Source organism: Odocoileus virginianus, chromosome 5 (assembly GCF_023699985.2).
Source record: "Odocoileus virginianus isolate 20LAN1187 ecotype Illinois chromosome 5, Ovbor_1.2, whole genome shotgun sequence".
NCBI classification, from domain to species: Eukaryota; Metazoa; Chordata; class Mammalia; order Artiodactyla; family Cervidae; genus Odocoileus; species Odocoileus virginianus.
Genome location: NC_069678.1, coordinates 42517058 through 42537312, shown reverse-complemented (window position 1 = coordinate 42537312; position 20255 = coordinate 42517058). Strand labels below are relative to the sequence as shown.

The following is a 20255-nucleotide window of genomic DNA, read 5'->3' as shown; positions in this document are numbered from 1 at the left end:
GTCTTATTCCATGTGGGTTGCTATAACAAAAATACCATGAACTGTGTGACTTATAAGCAACACTTATTTCTCATATTTTGCAGGTAGGAAGTCTAAGATGAAGGCATTAGTAGACTGGGTGTCTGGTGAGGGCCCAATTCCTAGGCAGCCATCATTTTGCTGTGTCCTCACAGAGGAAGGGATGAGCAAGCTCTCTGGGCCCACTTTTATAAAGGCACAGATACACATGGGGGCTCTGTTCTCATCATCTATTAATAATTGCCTCCCAAAGGGCCCAGCTCTTAATATCATTACTAATACTCTCAAGATCCATTGGGGGGTTGGTTTCAACATACAAATCTGAGGGAGAACACATTCAGACCATAGCAGTTCTGTTTAGATACAGGATGAAAACAGGAAAATACACTGATGATAGAAAAAAAAAATCAGACAGTGCTTGCCTCTGGGTAGGTAGGAGAGGGGGATGACTGGGAAGGAGCATGAGGGAACTTTCTGAGGGATGGTAGAATTTTGCATCTTGATAAAGCTTTGGGTTATGAATATATGCATTGGTCACTGCTTATGCACAAAATATGCAAATGATCCAGAATTGTGTATTACACAGCCAGTAAATTTTTTCCTCAGAAGTAAAAGACCTATGAAAGTGACGTTGCTCAGTTGTGTCCAACTCTTTGGGACCCCATGGACTCTAGCCTACTGGGCTCCTCCGTCCATGGGATTTTCCAGGCAAGAGTACTGGAGTGAGCTGCTATTGCCTTCTCCAGGGAATCTTCCCGACCCAAGAATCGAACCCGGGTCTCCTGCATTGCAGACAGATGCTTTACCGTCTGAGCCACTAGGGAATCCCACCAGGGAATAGGAAAAGACATATAAAAAATAATTAATGGTGCACAAACTGAAGTATTTAGGGGAGAAGTATGCTGATTATGCAACTTATTTTGAAATGCATCAGAATACAGATTCACAGTTGCATAGAAGGATGAGTAGATGGAGAGACATATGATACAGTAAGCATGAAATATATTCATTGTAGAATCTAGGTGGTGGGAATACAGGTACTCCCTAAAATATTCTTACAACTTTATGTTTGAAATTTTTTATAATAAAATCGTGGGGGGAAATAACTGCGGTTGGAGAGTGGAAGGCTGATCAGCTGAAACATATTTTATTTTGGTCTAATGTTATAATGTCCATTTGTGTCATTGCAGTTGAATAACTCACTTCTAAAATTAAATTTAAATAATATTATGAAAGGTTAACAAAAAAAAAGAACTTAGCTAAAAGGTCTCTTGGCCAGATTCCCGGCTGCCCAAAAGCAATTTTCAGAAGGAGCTTTTGCTCAGACTCCTCTGATGCAGATGGCCCAGACTAGGGGTGGAGGGTATTCTTTGGGCCTTTCAGACTCTGAAATGGAACTGGCCAGCTCTGAGCTCGGCCCAGGAGCAGGCCCTTTCTCCCAGGGATGACATCAGTCTAGCACCAGTGACGTGGGAGTCAAAAGGGGACAGAGTTCCCCAAAGCATCTCATTCAGAAGTCCTTCAAGGGAGGAAAGGAACACCATCTTGTTTATTCAACTCTGGAGCCTGAGAAATGAATTCCTGAGGGAGAGAAATTTTGCAAGCATGGTCTAGATGCTCAAGTTACTTCATTCTTATGGAAAGATAATTGGAAAGGGAAATAATCTGCCTTGAATTATTCTCTGGAAGTGATTTGAATCTTCCTCCTACTTTGAATCTCATGTCTTTCCTCTTCTCATTAAAGGAGGTAAACTTTGCAAGGAAGCAACCACTGGCCAGACTCAGGCTGACAAGACAAGCAGCTGCTGTGCTTTTCAGGAGGACTGAGGATCAGGATCCTCTGCTATGTTAACCTGCCTCTTCCATCATCATGCTTCAGAGGCCTTCAGTGTTTCACCTCCCGTGATCTTCCTGGAAATGAACCCCAAGCAGTCAGCAGTCACTCACCACATTCATCCCCAATGGCAAGACTACAGGCTACCCCCAGCCCAAACACAGGATGCTTTTAGGCACTTCTAGGTCACAGCAGCTGAGAGAGAAGAAGAATGGCCACATCCCTAAATCTCCATAGGGTAGGCTCTGCCCTTCCATGTGATAGAAGCAGGCTAGAAAAGTGAGCATCCCCTAAACCACCTTAGAAAACGGCAGGTTCAGAAAGGGTAGTACAGTTGCCAAATGCAGCACGTCTTACTTGATGTGAGAGCTTAGTTTCTTGGCTGTTATGGATGGAATGTTTGTCCCCCTCAAATTCATTTTAAAACCCTAACTCCCAGGGTGATGGTGTTTGGAAGTAGGGCCTTCAGGAGATAGATTTAGATGAGGTTTTGTGGCTGGAGCCCTCGTGATGGGGTAAAGGCCCTGGAAAGGGAGCTTGCTCTTTCTCTCTGTGTTATATGTGAGGATGTAGCATGAAGGCAGCCATCTGCAAGGGGTGAAGAAGGCCCTCACCAAGAGCCACATGTTGGCTCTGTGATCTTGGACTTCCCGCCTCCAGACTGAGTAATAAAGCTCTGTTGTTTAGGCCACCTGATCTTTGGTGTCTTGTTACAGCAGCCTAAGCTGACTAAGACACGGACACTGATGCCAGACATGTCCACCGTGACATGTGCTGACTTTCAGGGGAATGTCCATCTTCTTGGTATGGTCTCACAATACATTACTGGATATCCTGTTGTTGTAACAACTAGACTCAGAGGTCGATTTCTAGCAGCGTGTTCCTTTGGAAGAGGTCAGGCCATTGATTTGTCCAAAGTGCAGGAATGTCCCATGTTCCTGTGGTATGGAGGGGCAGCTGGATTAGCCGAGGGATCTTTGTGTAACCTTTTCTCTATGCAAGCACACTGACACCTAATAATTATCTCCCTTGAATAAAAAGAAATAAAAATAATAAGAATTATCTCCCTTAAGTTTCCCACTGGTGCAGTTATCACCATCAGGTTTTCCTCTGACCAACTTCTTTTGAGCTTCTGTGTGAGCCACAGTACAGACCAAAAGAATTATCAAGAGGGAAGGCCTAGGCACCTCCCAGCCCCCTCCACACCCCTGCACCAAGGATCCACTGTCAACAGTGTGTGTGTTTGGGGTCGTTTCCTGCTCTGGCCATCCTGTCATGACCAGTGACATGGCTCTCTGTCGGCCCACTGGCCTCATTAACATTGCCCCCCAGAGGACGAGACACCGGGATCCCTTCCTAGAAGAGGCAGTGATTACAGCTATTGTAACACTGTCTCTCATTCCCACCAACATGGTGGTATGGTCGCTCTTTTCCTAAGTATCTTCCAGCATTCAAACCTCTTCGGCTGTGATGTGAAGGGTATGAGTGAGGGTCATGACTCCTGGTTTCTTTCCTTCTGATCAACTCATGGTCATTAGAAGACCCTGCAAGGTTGGCCTTTCTGGGGCTCAGATTTCTATGATGAATGTTGAGTTAAACAAGCCAAATATTGCTCAAGTTCCTGCTTTAAGAGTCAAGTGTTACCTTTCAACTGGCCTTCATGAAGTAAGCTTTCAATGCACAACACAAGGCGCAACTAGATGATAAAAAGCTCGCGCTTGCCCAGGGATGTGAGGCACCTGCTTTTCAAGAGTCAAAGGTAACTTAGGAATTTTACTTTCCTAAGAGTTTAGTTTTTAAGAAAGAACTTCTTGACTAATTCATTCAGAGGCACCTCCACCTTCCTTACATAGAACATTTAGGATAAAGTTTATTTTGTTAAACTCTGAAGGCTAACTGAGAAGCTACTGACGGTGCTTTCAGTTGCAAATTAAGTCCTTCACAGCAAGTTCATCACTCCAACTGGACCCTACCTGCCTGTTGTAGGACAGTCACTTCGTATCTTCTTTATCTGACTCACACACTCAGCATGTATGTGGAGAAAATGGAAACGGAGTGCTGCCATTCAGTCACTGTCACATAACTCACATCATTCAGATCCTCAAACTCATGAGCGACATCAGTGAATCTGTTTCTGGAATAATATGTATCACTAAGATCATTTTTTTCTCAGAGTATCATGACAAAATAACATGCAACTCATGGTGACTAATTTTACTCCATTATCTTCTCACATCCTCCAAACCATGTAACTGAAACAATATTTTACTGTAAAATGTCCAACTGATTGTTAAAGCTGTTCATCTGAAATGCCAAGACTGATAATTCTTTTCAGATGGCTTATTACTAACTTTTGATGATGTTTCTGAGGCCACTGACTTACTAACTATAAATAAAATAATTTATAGCTACAAATTGCCAAGTAACACTAACTTCCTCAGATGGAGCAGTAAAAATGGACAGGCCAATCAGAGCAACTCTGAGCCCTACTCTGTGTCCTAAGTTGTGGTCAGATGGACTTCAACTGTAGTGATTGTAGACAGACACTTCTAATCAGATCCAAGACAAATCCAGGTTTGTGGAGGCGGGGGGAGAAAGTGATTAAGACTATACAATTATAAAAGCCTTCTTTTGTAATAAAAGTACAAAACTATGATACAAATTTGCTAAGACAAAATTTAAGCTTCATTAGCTTCACGGTAAATCCAGCTCTGAATTAGGCCAGTTAAAATCCCACAAATTGGAAATAACTTTTATTACCTTGTCAGCATATTATAATACCAAGTACTAGAAATATTCAAGGTGCTTTGACACATGATATTTCTCAACAGTTGAAGGCTTTTGAAATGCTTAGACTATTTTGTAGCATAATGAACAGGGGAAATGGCAGCTCAAACTCTGCTTATATGTCCTTTAAGCCCACAAAAATTTTGAAAAGAAAGAGTTAAAAAAACAAATGGGTAATGTTAGCAATAAGAAAACATCCAAGAGAATGGAAAGCGAAACTGATAAGAAACTTCTGAATTTTTTGATTGAATGAAATAGAATAGATTTCTATAAATCAAAACCCCAAATGATTTTTAAATCATTTGTTTGAAATGAGAAGTTATAAGATAGCCAGGTACATGGTGCTTCTTTGGCTCATTCACTTGTTCAGTTGTTTCTATAGTAGTTATAGCTTTTTCTAAAATTTATGAAAGTAAATATAAAACTATTAAAGTAAAATAATGGTCATTATTACAAGTATTATTTTACTTTAATTAAGCCACCCGAAAGCCTTGTAGGTATAAGAATCATTTGAAGGAGCACAGAAGATTCTGGGCAGAAGGGGGACTGGATACAAAGGTATGGGGACATGAAAAAATATAATTTATCTTGAAAACTCCTAGTATCTTAAAGTAAGACATGTGGAGCAGGGAATCCCTGAGGATAAAACTGAAAGATAAATAGGGGTCCAGATAACAGACAATCTGTTTGCCTGAGAGGGACTAGGAACCACTGGAGGATATTGAGTGGGGAGTACCATGATTAAGTTTGTGTTTTTCAAAGACCAGTCTATTGTCAACATTGGAAAAAAGGAGACAAAACACTGGAAAGCTGTAATTGTTCCACTGGGGATGGAAAGGAAGAAACAGATTAGAAAGTCTAGGGAAGATGGTCAAAAGAATTTAGTGTATCATTGGCAATGAAGGGTGAAGATTTGTCCTGTCTCAGTTCTGTGGCTTAGCACCAGGATTGAGCTCACTACTCAAGATGGGACAGGGAAGAGGCTTGGGTGATGACTGCTGGATTTCTAGATTGGTTAGTTGCAAAATCGTCCCATTAACCAGGACATCTATGAGAGGTCAGTTATTTTTTTTTAACTTTTTATTTTGTATTGGGGTAGAGCCGATTAACAATGAATGTTGTGATAGTTTCAGGTGAATAGCAAAGGGGCTCAGCCATACATATGCATGTATTCATTCTCCCCAAACTCCCCTCCCATCCAAGCTGCCTCATTACATTAAGCAGAGTTCTATATGCTACACAGTAGGTCCTTGTTGGTATAGCAGTGTATACATCCATCCCAAACACCCTAACTATCCCTTCTTCCTAGCCTTCCCTCTGGGCAATCATAAGTTCATCTCTAAGTCTGTGAGTTTCTTTCTGTCTTGTATGGGTCATATATATTATTTCTTTTTATATTCCACATATAAAGGATATCATATGATATTTCTCCTTCTCTGCCTGACTTCTTCTCTCAGTAGGACAATCTCAAGGTCCATCCGTGGTGCTGCCAATGGCATTATTTCATTCCTTTTTATGGCTGAGTAATATTCCATTGTGTATATGTACCACATCTTCCTTACCCATTCAAGAGGTCAGTTTTAAGAGTTTTAAGAGGAATAAATGGATGGATCTAGAGACTGACCCAGCAGGTCAGCTGATGACAGTAGGGTTTCACTGGAGCTGAGGGGAGGCCTGGGAGATGGAGGACACTTTGCTCCAAGTAGAGGAGTGAATGGGAGGCAAGTGGAGGGAGAACCAGCAGTGGGAGGGTTGTATAGACATGAGGGCTCTTTTCTAAGAGAGAATACTTATTTAGATGCAGTGAAGTAGCCAAGAAAAATGGATAGTTAAAAATAGATTGAAATTTAGAACAGTTCAAGGAAGCAAAATCCCTGAGGATAAGGAAAGGGGTGAGATCAAAGAGGATGGAGGGACAAGGATATGGAGAAATTTGAACCCTCATGCATCACTGGTTGGAATATAAAATAGTGCGGCTGCTACAGAAAACAGTTCTGGCAGTTCTTCAAAAGGTTAGGCATATAATCACCATGTACCTAGTCCTGTCCAACTCTTTGTGACCTTGTAAACTGTAGCCCGCCTGGCTCCTCTGTCCATGGGATTATTTCCAGGCAAGAATACTGCAGTGGATTGCCATTTCCTCTTCCATGGGATCTTCCTGACCCAGGGATTGAACCCATGTCTCCTGCATTGTAGGTGGATTCTTTACCACTGAGCTATCAAGAAAGCCTTGAAGAAAAAGAAATCACCATATGACCCAGCAATTCCACACAAAAGAACTGAAAAGAGGGACTCAGATAGATAATTGTACAAAAATGTTCATTGCAGCATTACTCACAATAACCAAAAGGTAGAAATAACCCAAGAGTCCATGCCCAGATGAATGGATAAATAAAATGTGGTCTAGAACATACAAGACTTCCCTGGTGGTTTTAGCAGTAAAGCAGTGCAGGAGACATGGGTTGGATCCCTGGGTTGGGAAGTTCCTCTGAAACAGGAAATGGCAACCCCCACTCCCCCCAGTATTCTTGCCTAGGAAATCCCATGAACAGAGGAACCTGACAGGCTACAGTCCATGGGGGAGCAAAAGAGTCAGACATGACTCAGCAACTAAACTACCACCATCATGGAACATACAAAGGAATGTTATTCATTCATAAGAAAGAATGAAGTTCTGATACAAGTTGCAAGGTTAATGAACTTTGAAAATATTATGCTCAGTGAAATAGGCCAGTCAAATAATGTATGATTCCATTTATGTGAGATATCTTAAATAGGCAAATTCATAGACACACAGGCAGGTTAGGGATTATCAAGGGCTAGTAGGGAAGGAAGGGGTTACTGATTCATAGGTTTCTCTTTGGTGATGGAGGAGCTTAAAAATTAGTGGCAATAACTGCATAACATTGTGAATATAACTAATGCCACCACTAAATTGTACACCTAAAAATAGTTAAAATTGTCTCTTTTGTGTTATATATATTTTACTGGGCTTCCCCGGTGGCTCAGACAGGTAATCTGCCTGCAATGCAGGAAACTCGGGTTTGATCCCTGGGTTGGGAAGATCCCCTGAAGAAGGGAATAGTGACCCACTCCAGTATTCTTGCCTGGAGAATTCCATGGGCAAAGGAGCCTGGTGGGCTACAGTCTATGGGGTCACAAAGAGTCGGACACAACTGAGTGACTAACTTTCACTTCCTTTCATATTTTACTACAGTAGAATGTAATGTCAAGTAATATACATGAAGATTCAACTTGGTTGATAAAATATTCAACTATTATATTTTTAAAAAGAACATGAAGGGATTAATTCTGATCAAGCCTGGTACATCTTCCTCTGTCCTTCCTGTGCTCTGGGAGCAAGGAAAGCATGTGTAGAGAAACAGCTGAGATGTTCCTTTCCCTCGGGGACATTCAGGGAGTTCCTGACAGTTTCTGTTTTTTTTGCTAACCAAGAGGCAAGCTTCTTTGCTTAGAGTGGATAGGATGGGTAGAGGTTTAAAAAGGAGCTAGAGGAGAGAATAGTGAAGTTAAGAATGGCCACCCAGAGGAAAAGGAGAGGGAGCTGAGCAAGGATAAATAAAAGAACTGTTGAGATATTCTCCTGACCCAGTCAAAACTGGTATACTGCACATGTTTAGTGTTCATCTTCATGGTTTCTTGATTCCCACCCCTACCTCCATCCCCCTGCACCAGGTATAGGAATCAGAGAACCTGGATTGATTGCTAAACTGTTCCTGATGGAGTGTTCATTCATGGGCGCAGTGGAGGACTCAACCAAAGAGGGTGATTCGAGAGAGCATGTAAAAAGAATGGTTCCCAGGGCCACCCAATGGGTGCAGACTTGATACAAAAGAGGAGTCAGCAGGTGACACATTACCCTGGAGAAAGAGAAACTGAGATGAAAAAGTGGGTTTAATGGGAGAGAGGAGTGAGAGATAGATTAAGATATTGAACTTTCAGTGTTACAGAGGTGGGGCTCTTCTGGCTGATGACATAGGAGTAGGTAAAGTGATCGAAATGGTTGGTGTACTAAGAGCAGATGTCGTGAAAATGGGTATAATAGCTTAACTACGGTAGAGGGTTTTTACTTTATAAATAGTCTAAGGAGATTGGTTGGGGGTGTTCTGCTTCACTGTAATTCAAGGTCCTAGGCTGATGGGAGCTCTGTCATCTTCAGCTGGACGCCTTCAAGATCACCTGGGAACTGACATCCAGTTGGTGTAAGGATAAAGAGCAAGAAGGAGCACACGTGGGTTGTTCTATGGGTCATGCTGAAGAGAGGTCATCCTTTCACTTGTCATTGGCCAGAATGTGGTCACATGGCCACACCCAACTACAAGAAAGTCTGGGAAATATGTAGTTGTGTGCCCTGGGGAAACGAGCAGTCTTTCTACACTTGAGCTTTAAAGCCATTCTTTAAAGCATTGGGGGTTGCAACACTGATACTCAGTTCTATCTTTTAAGTCCAGAGAGGCTAACTTTAAGAGAACAGCTGAAGTGAAGAAGCCATATCTGACTGCACGTGGAAGGCTTCACTTCTAATGCTGTTCCTTTAATCTGTTCTTTCTTACCTGGGCAGAAATCTCTGTAACCTAGTTTCCTCATTTGATGACATGAGTTTCATTCCTTTCCTTCATCAGAAACGTGTACATGATTTTTTTGTGTAATAGAGCCCCTTTATCACCCACTTTATACCAGAAGCAGATATCCACAAGGAGATATCCATTACATTACTGAAGGCATTAGCCTGCAGAATGAGCCAGCATGGATTTTGTGTTTGATATAAATGATAGAGGGCTTCCCTGGTAGCTCAGCTGGTAAAGAATCTGCCTTCAATTCAGGAGACCCCGGTTCGGTTCCTGGGTCAGGAAGATCACCTAGAGAAGGGACAGGCTACCCACTCCAGTATTCTTGGGCTTCCCTGGTGGCTCAGGTGATAAAGAATCTGCCTGTGATGCGGGAGACCTGGGTTCAATCCCTGGGTTGGGAAGATTAGGGCATGGCAAACCACTCCAATATTCTTGCCTGGAGAATCCCCTTGGACAGAGAAGTCTGGCAGGCTACAGTCCACGTGGTCACAAACAGTCAGACATGACTGAGTGACTAAGCACAGCACAGCACACAAATAATATAAATGCAAGACCTCATTTGTTAAAGTAACAGCTTCCGACTGTTACTTTAATGAATGAGATAGATTTCTTTTTGAGCTACACATTTTCTGTTAACAAGCTGCTCAGTGTTTTTTAACTAGATGAAGTCCCTCCAATATGTATACTGTCCACCCCAAATTTTCCAGCAGTAGGATTGCAAGACAAGCACAGCATCAGCTGACAGTCACTGGCTGATAGTGTTGAGCTCATAACCAACGCCACCCACGCTGAGGCAGACAGCAGGGCGGCGGCAGGGGCAGTGTAGAGGATATCAGCCCCAAAGAGGAATTCCTCCCCAAGAAGGTTCTTCTCCCAAGAACCATGTAATAAGACTCAAAAGGCCTTAGTGTAGACTTCCATAGCTCACCATCTTCCTTTCTGAAGTTATATGGAAATTCTTCAGATAATAAACTCTGTCTTGGTGGGGAAGAGTCCTTTAAAGAAACATGGTGAATTACTACAAAGTCCTCGGGGTGCCTCACAATGCCTCCTCCTCTGATATTAAGAAGGCCTATCACCAGTTAGCTCTTCGGGTCCACCCAGACAAGAACTCAGAAAACCGGGAGGCAGCTGAGGAGAAGTTCAAACAAATAGCAGAGGCCTATGCAGTCTTGTCAGATGCCGAGAAAAGGGACAGCTATGACAACACCAGACGGCACTGCATCAAAAGGGAAAAGAGAAGAGATGGCAGGGACAAGGATTATTTGAAGGAGGAACTGCGCTTTGCAAGGCCACGCTGTGACTTTCAAGGCATCTTTGAAGATCAAGACTTCTTCTCAGGAGACTGTTTTCCCACTGACAGTGTGGGAGGGGCCAGGAGATTCCACTCCTCCTTCTTTGATGTGACCCCCATCCTGGACACAGGATTTTCTACTTTTGGATCCCTGGGCTCTGGGCCGAATTCCCCTTCCTCCAAGACATTTGTTCCCTTCATAAGCGGTGGAATGGGAAACTTCAAACTGGTCACCACTTACAGCCAGGTAGTGAATGGCAAGAAAGTAGTTATAAAGAAAGTTCTAGAAAATGTGAGCCAGAAGACCGAAATGGGAAAAGAACACCTATTTCATTAGATTCCTCCACGCCATGGGTAAGGAGTTGTTGCCGTGTTCTTTCATAGGAAGACTTTGCTGTGAGGCTGGTGTGTCTGGTGCTGATCCCAGACAGAACTGGAATCTGAGAATGTGTTGAAATGGAATGGACAGGGTCTGAGTGAGTGAGTAAAAGTCACTCAGTTGTGTCTGACTTTTTGAGACCCCATAGACTATACTCCATGGAATTCTCCAGGCCAGAATACTGGAGTGAGTAGCCTTTCCCTTCTCCAGCAGATCTTCCTGACCTAGGAATCGAACTAGGGTCTCCTGCATTGCAGGGCAGGGTCTGCTTGGTCCAGATTTCTCATTTCACAGAAGAAAGGACTGATGGGCCAAATGCTCCACAAGGAGGAACTAGGAAGCCACAGTTTGACTTCCAGCCCAAGTCTTCTGCTTCTAAACTGAACCTCTTTCCCCCTGTACTCCATCTGGGACAGTAGAGACCACCACAAATATGGCCTTCTGAGAGGTGTACAGAATCCTACCATCACAAATCACCCTAACTTCTCTTCCTGAATTCTTTTTTTCTATCCTACCTTCCTGTTAGCCGTTGCCTCTGTCTTGATGGCCCTCTTCTCTTCTGAGCTCATCTCCTTTCTCTCCATACATTTCCAATGGACTGTATCACAATTAGGCTTAGTTGAAAGAGTCACCTATATATAGATTTAATGTTGCTAGAGTGAAAAGTAAATGGGTAAAGACTGCTTAAATATATTTTTTAAAATAGCCAGCATTTTATCAAATGCTCAGTAGAAGTCAGGAATTCCACTTCACATGTGTTATCTCAATAATCTTTTCAGCAGTGAAGTACTGCTTTCCCCCATCATACAAATAAGGAAATGAGGCTTAGAGAGATTAAGTAACTTGCCCCAGGCCCCACCTAATAAGCAATAAGATAGTGTCTTACTCTAAAATACAGGCTTATCTACTGAGTTGTAACATATATGGATTCTACTCATTTATTTTTAGATCTAGGTTCTTGCCCTCATTGGAAATTACACCTGTCATCTCTAAATCTTACTTCCATGCATGGGTATTTCAGGAATTTAAGTAGACAAGCATTTTGAGTCTTATTGCCCAGCAGGCACTTGGTTATTCTAACAAGAAAACAGAAGCAATGTAAAAAGTTTCACTGAAACTAACAAAGGATTACCACTTAACACAGAAACAAAAACAAAAATCCCAAGGTGTGAATTATATTTTTGTTTTGGATTAAGACAAAATCATGGGATGTTTTTGTTTGTCTAACTGGATCTGGTCACACTCCAACTCCTTCATTTATATACAACTACACTCCAGAGGAGCGTTTCCTTGTGGAAAGTTACTGATGGAGTCTGCATTAGAAACTTCTGTCTTCTGATTTCCAGTCTCATGCCATCCTAGTATACTGTGCTGACTGGCAAAATTTGGGCTTCATTTGCCTTGCAAGCTTTTATAGAAGTTATATAACAAATGATTAGCTTTCTTAATCTAATCTAAAATAGGGAACTTTCCTATGTTTGTGATTTTTATAAGACACATTTTTATATAGTGTTTGAACTTTTTTAATCTCTGGATTTTCTGAACTTGAACAAGAATATGCCTGCATCCCATTGGCAAAGGGTAGCTTTCAGGCAGGGAGAACACTTCCAGAAAGGAAGCAGAAGATGGGTTTGGAATGGGAACACATCCCATTTCTTTCAAAGCTTATACTTTTCCACTTAGTAATCATTGAGAACATCCTGTATGTCAGACACTGTGCTAGGTGCCTTATATGAATCATTTTTTAACCTCCCAAATCCTTCAGGAGTTTATTTCCATTTTACAAGCTTGGAAACTGAGGCTCAGGGAAGTTAAGTCCCTTACCCAGAGCCACACAATAAGCTGTGGAGACAGAGTTCAGACTGCAGTTTGTTTGACCTGAAAGATCCCACTTCCATTATGCCATCTCCACTCCCTTTCAGTTGAGCTGCAATAGTTATGGTTTAAGTTTTGTTATACACATGAATTCTATTCATTTCAAAAATTTTTAAATGAGAAATTCCAGATGGAGTTTTCTTTTACAAACCCTCATCCGAGGTGAACTGCAGTGTGGCTACCAAACAAAGGAAAATCAAATTGGAGCGTGAAACATAATTTTCCATTTTGTCTTAAATAAAATCCAAATTTCAGCATTTTTCACAGACGTACTTGGCTTTTGACAGAAATGCTGAGTTGTAGAAGGACTTTTTGCCAACAAAGATATAAAAAATTTCTTTTTCAGTTAGTCAAGGAAGTTTTCTTGTATAGAAATGAAAGCAGTGTCATCTCTTCCTGGTGCCTGTTTAAAATATGTGGTAAGTTGCTGCTGCTGCTGCTAAGTAGCTTCAGTCGTGTCCGACTCTGTGCGACTCCATAGACGGCAGCCCACCAGGCTCCCCCTTCCCTGGGATTCTCCAGGAAAGAACACTGGAGTGGGTTGCCATTCCCTTCTCCAATGCATGAAAGTGAAAAGTGAAAGTGAAGTCGATCAGTCGTGTCCGACTCTTAGCGACCCCATGGACTGCAGCCCACCAGGCTCCTCCGTCCATGGGATTTTCCAGGCGAGAGTACTGGAGTGGGGTGCCATTGCCTGGTGGTGAGTTAAGTACAGGCAAACAGCAGTAAAGGAAAAATGGAGAGCAGAGAAGCCATCCCCAGCGAATCCCTACTCATCTCAGGGCATGAGGGAGAGCATGAGCTTTGCTGTAACCTGTGGTTCAGATTCCTGTGACCTCACAATGCCCAGAGCTGCTGCTGCAGTTTCCAGGGGCCAGGGGTCATTTACCAACTCTCAGGCTTGTAGGTTTTGCTGATGGACAGTCTTTGGGATTGCTAGCTGCCTAAACAGAAAATAATTAAGATTGGAAAGTCAGTTCCTATGTCCTTAAATAATCGTAAAATGAGGGCCCTGATCTGTCCAGGAATACTGACAAGTGATGATGTAACTCATAGCTCAGGGAGCATTTGCAAGAATGGTATCTCATGAAATCCTCCTCTCAAAACTCAGTATTCCATATTATCAGCTGAGGAGATAGCAGAGGAAAAGACTTGCCTAAGGTCACAAAGTGGGTGTTTCTTCAATGCTGTTTCTCCCGCACAGTCACACATTCAGAGCACATCTTCCTCACAGCCTGGCGATATGCATGAGAGGCTTTGGAGGAATGGTCCTCTTGGGGACAGTGTGGGAGGGAGTCGCAGTTTTACGGAGCTGCAGGTGCGCACGGTGTCTCCTTGTCTGCCCGTTGGTGGTGGGGAGGGGGGCGGGTAAAATCACGTACAGCTGGGCGGAGTTTACTGAGCATGCGCAGCTGGTCCAGCCATGAACCCAGGTTTCCTTAGAACTAGCTTAGCGTCGGAGAAGCCAACGGCACCCCACTCCAGTACTCTCGCCTGGAAAATCCCATGGACGGAGGAGCCTGGTGGGCTGCAGTCCATGGGGTCGCGAAGAGTCGGACACGACTGAGCGACTTCACTTTCACTTTTCACTTTCATACATTGGAGAAGGAAATGGCAACCCACTCCAGAGTTCTTGCCTGGAGAATCCCAGGGACAGAGGAGCCTGGTGGGCTGCCGTCTATGGGGTCGCACAGAGTCAGACACGACTGAAGCGACTTAGCAGCAGCAGCTTAGCGTCGCCTCACAGTGACAAAGATAAGGTTGTATTCAGCACTCTTCTCAGTGCTTTTTTTTCCAAAGGTTTCAAACTACTTTCTATATTTGGGGTCCTCATCTCTTTCACAAGAAGCTTGTTTTTATGTCATTTCAGTTTTGTAGTCTCCATAGTAGAAGTCTGCGGGGTTGGGTACCTGAGAGGAGGGGGGCCGTGGACTGTAAGGAGAATCCGGAAGGGAATTTCCGGTGGGCACAGCCCTGCCCCTCGCTGCCTTATCTGGATTCTTGAGGCACCACTAAGACGAAGTAGGTAGCATGAGAATTGATATTCGGATTGAAGCAGGATGGTTCTCCTTTTAAAGGGCAGGAAAGTTCTCGGAAAGTCGTTTTTCCAATGCCCACTGTTCTGATTGAAAAGGTTTCAGAAAACCTGCCTCTGGTCCCCATTGGTCCATCTAGACAACACATATTTACTTCTGAGTGTCAAGAGAAACAAGTGAGTTATGAGAAGAACATGGGCTTTGGCTGTAGGCAGATGGGAATTCAAATTCTGTGCCATTCTTTCGTAGCTTCTGGGCAAGCTAACTTTTTGCCTTTATCCTTGGTTTGCCTATAAAATTAAGTTGATAATTCCTGCCTGTCCTAATTTATGGAGTGATTTTTGGAATTAAATAGGCAAAAATTCTTCTTAAACTTCAATAATATTTTATAAATGCAAAGTGTCATTCTTCCTTTCAGAAGCTTCGTCTCTGATCCTTCAGGGTACATACTCCAGGCTTGCTGTCAGTTTTTTAAGATGTGACATTTGTGATGTGATCTTGAAAACAAGATCAGCTATAGATTATATTTAACTCCAAAATAAATGGTGAATGGAAGATAAAAATAGAAGATTACATTTGGGGCACTAGTTTAAAAAGAAATAGTAATATTTTTAGTGTGGAGACAAAAACGTCTTCCTTTGACCTTCCGTTTTTCTTCATTATCCTTGAACTTTTGGACTTACATGTTGGCTTTACCTTCTGCTTCCATTATAGGAAATTGACGGAAAATCCCTGCTACTGATGACAAGAAATGATGTGTTGACAGGACTTCAGTTAAAACTGGGGCCTGCTCTGAAAATCTACGAGTATCATGTAAAACCTCTGCAGACAAAGCATTTAAAGCACAACTCTTCCTAGTAGTCAAATTGGGGTCTTGGACCTCAAAAAATACATAATGACAGAATTTGGTTTCATGTGATGAAACTTTGTAAACAGAATACATACATGTGTATATGTAAAGAATTTCAATCAAATGAAACGTTATCCTATGGGATAGACTAGGCAATCCATCAGCTAACCTGAACTCAGCCAGGAGTGAGGACATGTGAACAGGATGGCTTACCTTGTTGACCTAGTCAAATAGAGTGGTCTTTGATGAGATTAGATACACTTCCCCACAAGGAGGGTTTTCTTCATAGATTACTTTCCCAAATTCCTTGAAAAAAGAACTGAATGGAATGAGCATCTTCCAGTTACAGGTGTAACTGACTGTAACAGGGAAGATCAAAAGCAAGAAAACTTGGGGAGGGGGATAAAAGAGAAAGGGATTGCATCTCCCTTGAAGTCCTCTGCTCCTTAGAGCTTGTGTTATTTGGATGGAATTGCCAACACCCTTTTTTATAGAGGGTCCTCCACTTGACCTTATTAAGGTTTCACTGGGATATGCTGCCATGTTGGAAATGGACGTACATCATGGCCCCTTTAGGAGCAGAACTGTAGCTCTGGAAAGAGAAACCCTGTTGTGTTTTGGGGATATCCATCTATCTTCAGTTAGCTTTCATTGGGGTTAATGGTATTTTCTGCATAGATCTGCTTTTAAATTGGTTCTCTGTTTCTGAAGAAGACTTTTTTTTCATATTATGGTTTGTATTTATAATTGTTTCTGAAGAAATTTGCCAAGAGTTATAGATCAAAAAGCCTTGTTACCAGTACAGAATATTTTTCTATATATATATTCCTTCATGATGGTGTAATATTTTTTTAATTGCTCCAATGCTTTGTTTGATTTCTGATTTGAGTACTTGTTTTTAAGAACTTGAAAAAGTGGGCTTGCTCCATCTCTGTTCAAAGAGACATTTGTTCAGTCTCTGTGTGTCAACGCCATATTGAACTGGTGCTTTGTGGTCACAATAAAGCATTGCTTAAGTTTATTCTCAGTGTATTTATTTTTTGTCTTTTCAGTTTGGTGCCTCTTTGGTTGGGCTTCAAGTTCACTCCTTGAAACCATGGAGAGAAAGTTAAGCCTGCTTTAAAAAATTAGTTATATATATAGAAAATGTATAGATCTATATGTAGATTTATCTTCTTTATAAACTGAATTGTCTAAGTCAGCCTTATTCCTTACCTGTATCCTACAACTAATTTTATTATCATTTAGGGTATCATTTTAGCCAATGCTTGTCTGCCTTTTTCTTTTTTTGCTATAAGCCAGTGGGGGAAGGGGTGTCATGAATTTTTTGAAATTTCGATGAAAACTTTGGACCTTCCCTCCAGATGAAAGCTCATATTCCCATATACAAAGCATTGCAGAGTTGATGGATTCCCCAAAATTCCCTCTTCCCCTTCCTCAAGTTAAAGAGTCCTTATTTCAGAAAGTGTTATAATTCAATCTCCTATGGAGATGTTTTCTCTAAAGAAGAGAATGTCTAAATGAGTGGGGTTCAAAATTGTTTTCCAAATTAGTTCAATTATAGAGCTTATGGCGTGTTGTTTTTGTTTTTTTTCATGGCTGCACCATGTGGCTTGGCTTGTAAAATCTTTGTTCCCCAACCAGGACTTAAACCTGGGCCCTTGGAAATGAAAGCTCAGAGTCCTAACCACTGGACATCTAATGAATTCCATGAAATGTGATGCTTTGTTTTGCATAAGTGGGAAAAGTGTTTAGGAAAGAGACATTCTCCATCCTGAAGTTTTCACAGTCTACAGTCTGTGAAAAGTCTACCACAGTCTACCAAAAGGCAAAATATAGTTAGGTACTGTGAAGTGTGATGATGTTCAAAAATGAGGACTACACCTGCTGGAAACCTGCGTTGGAAAGAAGTTACAGGAAATCAAATAGAAGTAAGATGGAAGGAAGAACTTAACCTCTCTGAAGGAGTTTTCCACAAGTGAAATAGTGATTGTGCTTAAACTCTTTCTACTTCAAAAGGATAGCATGAGGATATGAAGCCCTCTTCTGTGCATCTATCTAATTCCTTCTGTATTAGTTTGGAAAGGATTTTACTGTGAATGATAAAAAATATTGCCTCCCTCAATCCCACCCTTCTTCTAATTCATGTAAACAAACAGAAGCTTGCTTCTCTTTATGTGAATGTCCAGGTAGAGGGACTAAGGGTGGTAAGGTCCTCCATGATTGTTAGGGACATAAGTCTCTCTTTTTGCTCTATCACACACCTATTCATTCCCAGAATCATTTTACAGCCCAAGATGGCTGCTTCAGTTGTCACCATCACCACTTGAATTCCAACTAGTGGGGAGAAGAAAAAAGGAACATACATCCTCTTTTAAGAACACTTCTAAGAAATTTAGTAGTATTACTTCCTCATATTTTTCTGTCCAAAATTCAGTCATACCTAAGCTACAACCAAGGCTTGAAATATCTCTTTTTCTTAGAGCCAATGGGCCCAATTAAAAGTTCCATTATTCTGTAGACAAGGGGAAAGGGATATTAGGGGACAACTTCCTGTTACCACACTGTCAGCAAGCCATTGAACACTAGGAACAAATGACACTGAAAGTGTGTGTTTTTCTCTATGTATTTTCTCTATATTGTATTTTTCTCTAGATTTGAACTTGGACTCACACTTCCTTCAGTCTCTGGGTATTTTTATCACAGCCCCCTTTCACAACTATTGGAAACCTTGTTCATTACCCCCAAATCTAACTCAACTAAGCTTTAGACCTGACTACGCTATAAACGCTTGTCAGGGAAAAAAATAAGAAGAAGAAGAAAAATATCTTAATTGAAAAGCAAACTTAAAAAAATAAAATTATTTCTCTGTCTCTGTTGATAGCTTTCAGGCAAAATTAGCAAATTAAAGATAGTCTCCCTTTCTTATACCCAGAATAAAGGCCTATGACAGGCTGGCCTGAGAGCCTTAGCACTGTTAGGTGCTTTCATCCCTCCTCCTTCCCCCACCCCATCTAGGGAAAAAACAGTGTGACCAAAATAAGTCATAGACACAATCTGGAAGTACTTGAAATTCAGCAGGTAGACAGCCTTTGTCTCCAGACAGCTGTAAAACCAGAGATGTCTGATTCCTTTTCGGATCACACTGGATTTCTATTAATGTGATCTGGGTCTGCAACTAACAGCAAATACACATGCTATGTAAGGAAGCACTTCACGAGTATAAGTGGGGATGAGTTTGCCTTGATGTCAATACATTTTGTGTGAGAACTGTTTAATGTTGAATTCTCAGTCAGAGGGACAGACAAGATATAAGAATCATGGGAGATTTTAAAAAGTAATTGCCACTCCACCTCCCCTCCCCACATTTGAACCTTGGATTCAGACTCTATGAAGGAAATTTAATGAATTGATTTAAAGACAAGGTCACAAACTGGTTGCTTTTCAGTAGAGTCTAAGCCGACATGTTTTCCTTCGATTATTGCAGTATGTGTATATTTTTACAACCACATTTATGTTCTTATGTGAAGTGAAGTTGCTCAGTCGTGTCCAACTCTTTGCGACCCCATGGACAGTAGCCTACCAGCTCCTCCATCCATGGGATTTTCCAGGCAAGATCCCGCATTGCAGGTAGACACTTTACCATCTGAGCCACCAGGGAAGTTCCCCTATGTTCTTATAGGTGAGGCTGAAAACTCCAATTTATTACAAGCCCTTTGATTCCCTGATATCTCGCAACCAACAGCTGCACACCTTTACATTAACTGTTTAGAACTTGATCTAAAGCAAAGAACACATAGAGAGAGCCTGCTTAGAGTAAGTTACCTCAGGAACTAGAAACTGCATGTAGATTTAGTTTAAAAGAAAACAAGCCAGCATATTACAATGTGAAGCAGGTTTAAGCATCATTCTTTGATGCTTAGTGGACAGGATGACAATGAAAAAGAAACCAATTGGCAGCTGTCTGTTCATTTTGTCCTTGACAAATATCCCACGTGAGCACGAATTTTGTCCCTCTGAGCCTGGCGTACACTGTCAGGGGCATACTGCTCTTCCACTGCATTAGTGAAATATGTCTTCGAAGGAATTTAATTTGGAAAAGTCTAATGACCCCGAGGTGCCCAACCACTCTCATATTTAGAAGCTGAATGAAAAAAGTACTTGCTTATGGTGATCCATCTGTCTTTGACGGTCATTACAAATGGGATCTGCAGGGGTCAGGTCTGGGCGCAGAGCCATTAAGTGTTTTCTGTAATGATTTGGAAGATGAAGTTAAATGTTCAAAGAGCTGACTGCTATAGGACTGATATGCCTCTTAGAAAAATATTTGTTAACTCTGCTTCTAAACCAGGAACAGAATCTACAGGAAGGAGAGAACTCAATGGGTGCATTAATGAGCAGCTTGTTAGCTTCATGCTGTAGCTCTGTAGGCAATTAAGTATTTTGTGTATCATTCCTGGCCAGTAGTGGCAGTTCTATAAAGAGAGAAAGAGATTAAAATGATCACATCCAGACTCATTTGGTGACTGTGGCTGTCGTGTCTTTGGGAACCTCAAAAAAATATTTGTATCTGTTCTGAAAAGGAGGCAG

The 20255-nt window shown here is 41.7% G+C and overlaps 1 protein-coding gene across 4 annotated transcripts in view; it reads left to right on the top strand.

The window, feature by feature from the left end:
* Nucleotides 1–16686, top strand: part of SAMD13 (sterile alpha motif domain containing 13) — a 50797-nt gene extending 34111 nt beyond the window's left edge. For 2 of the 4 annotated variants that reach the window (XM_020891281.2, XM_020891283.2), the window contains exon 4: nucleotides 15530–16686. In XM_020891281.2, the coding sequence (XP_020746940.1) occupies nucleotides 15530–15673 (144 nt within the window). In that variant the 3' untranslated portion in view covers nucleotides 15674–16686. Of the gene's footprint in view, nucleotides 1–1762; nucleotides 10880–15529 lie in introns of those variants that run through there. The other 2 variants (XM_020891280.2, XM_020891282.2) reach the window with 2 other exon arrangements.
* Nucleotides 16687–20255: the final 3569 nt, after the last annotated feature.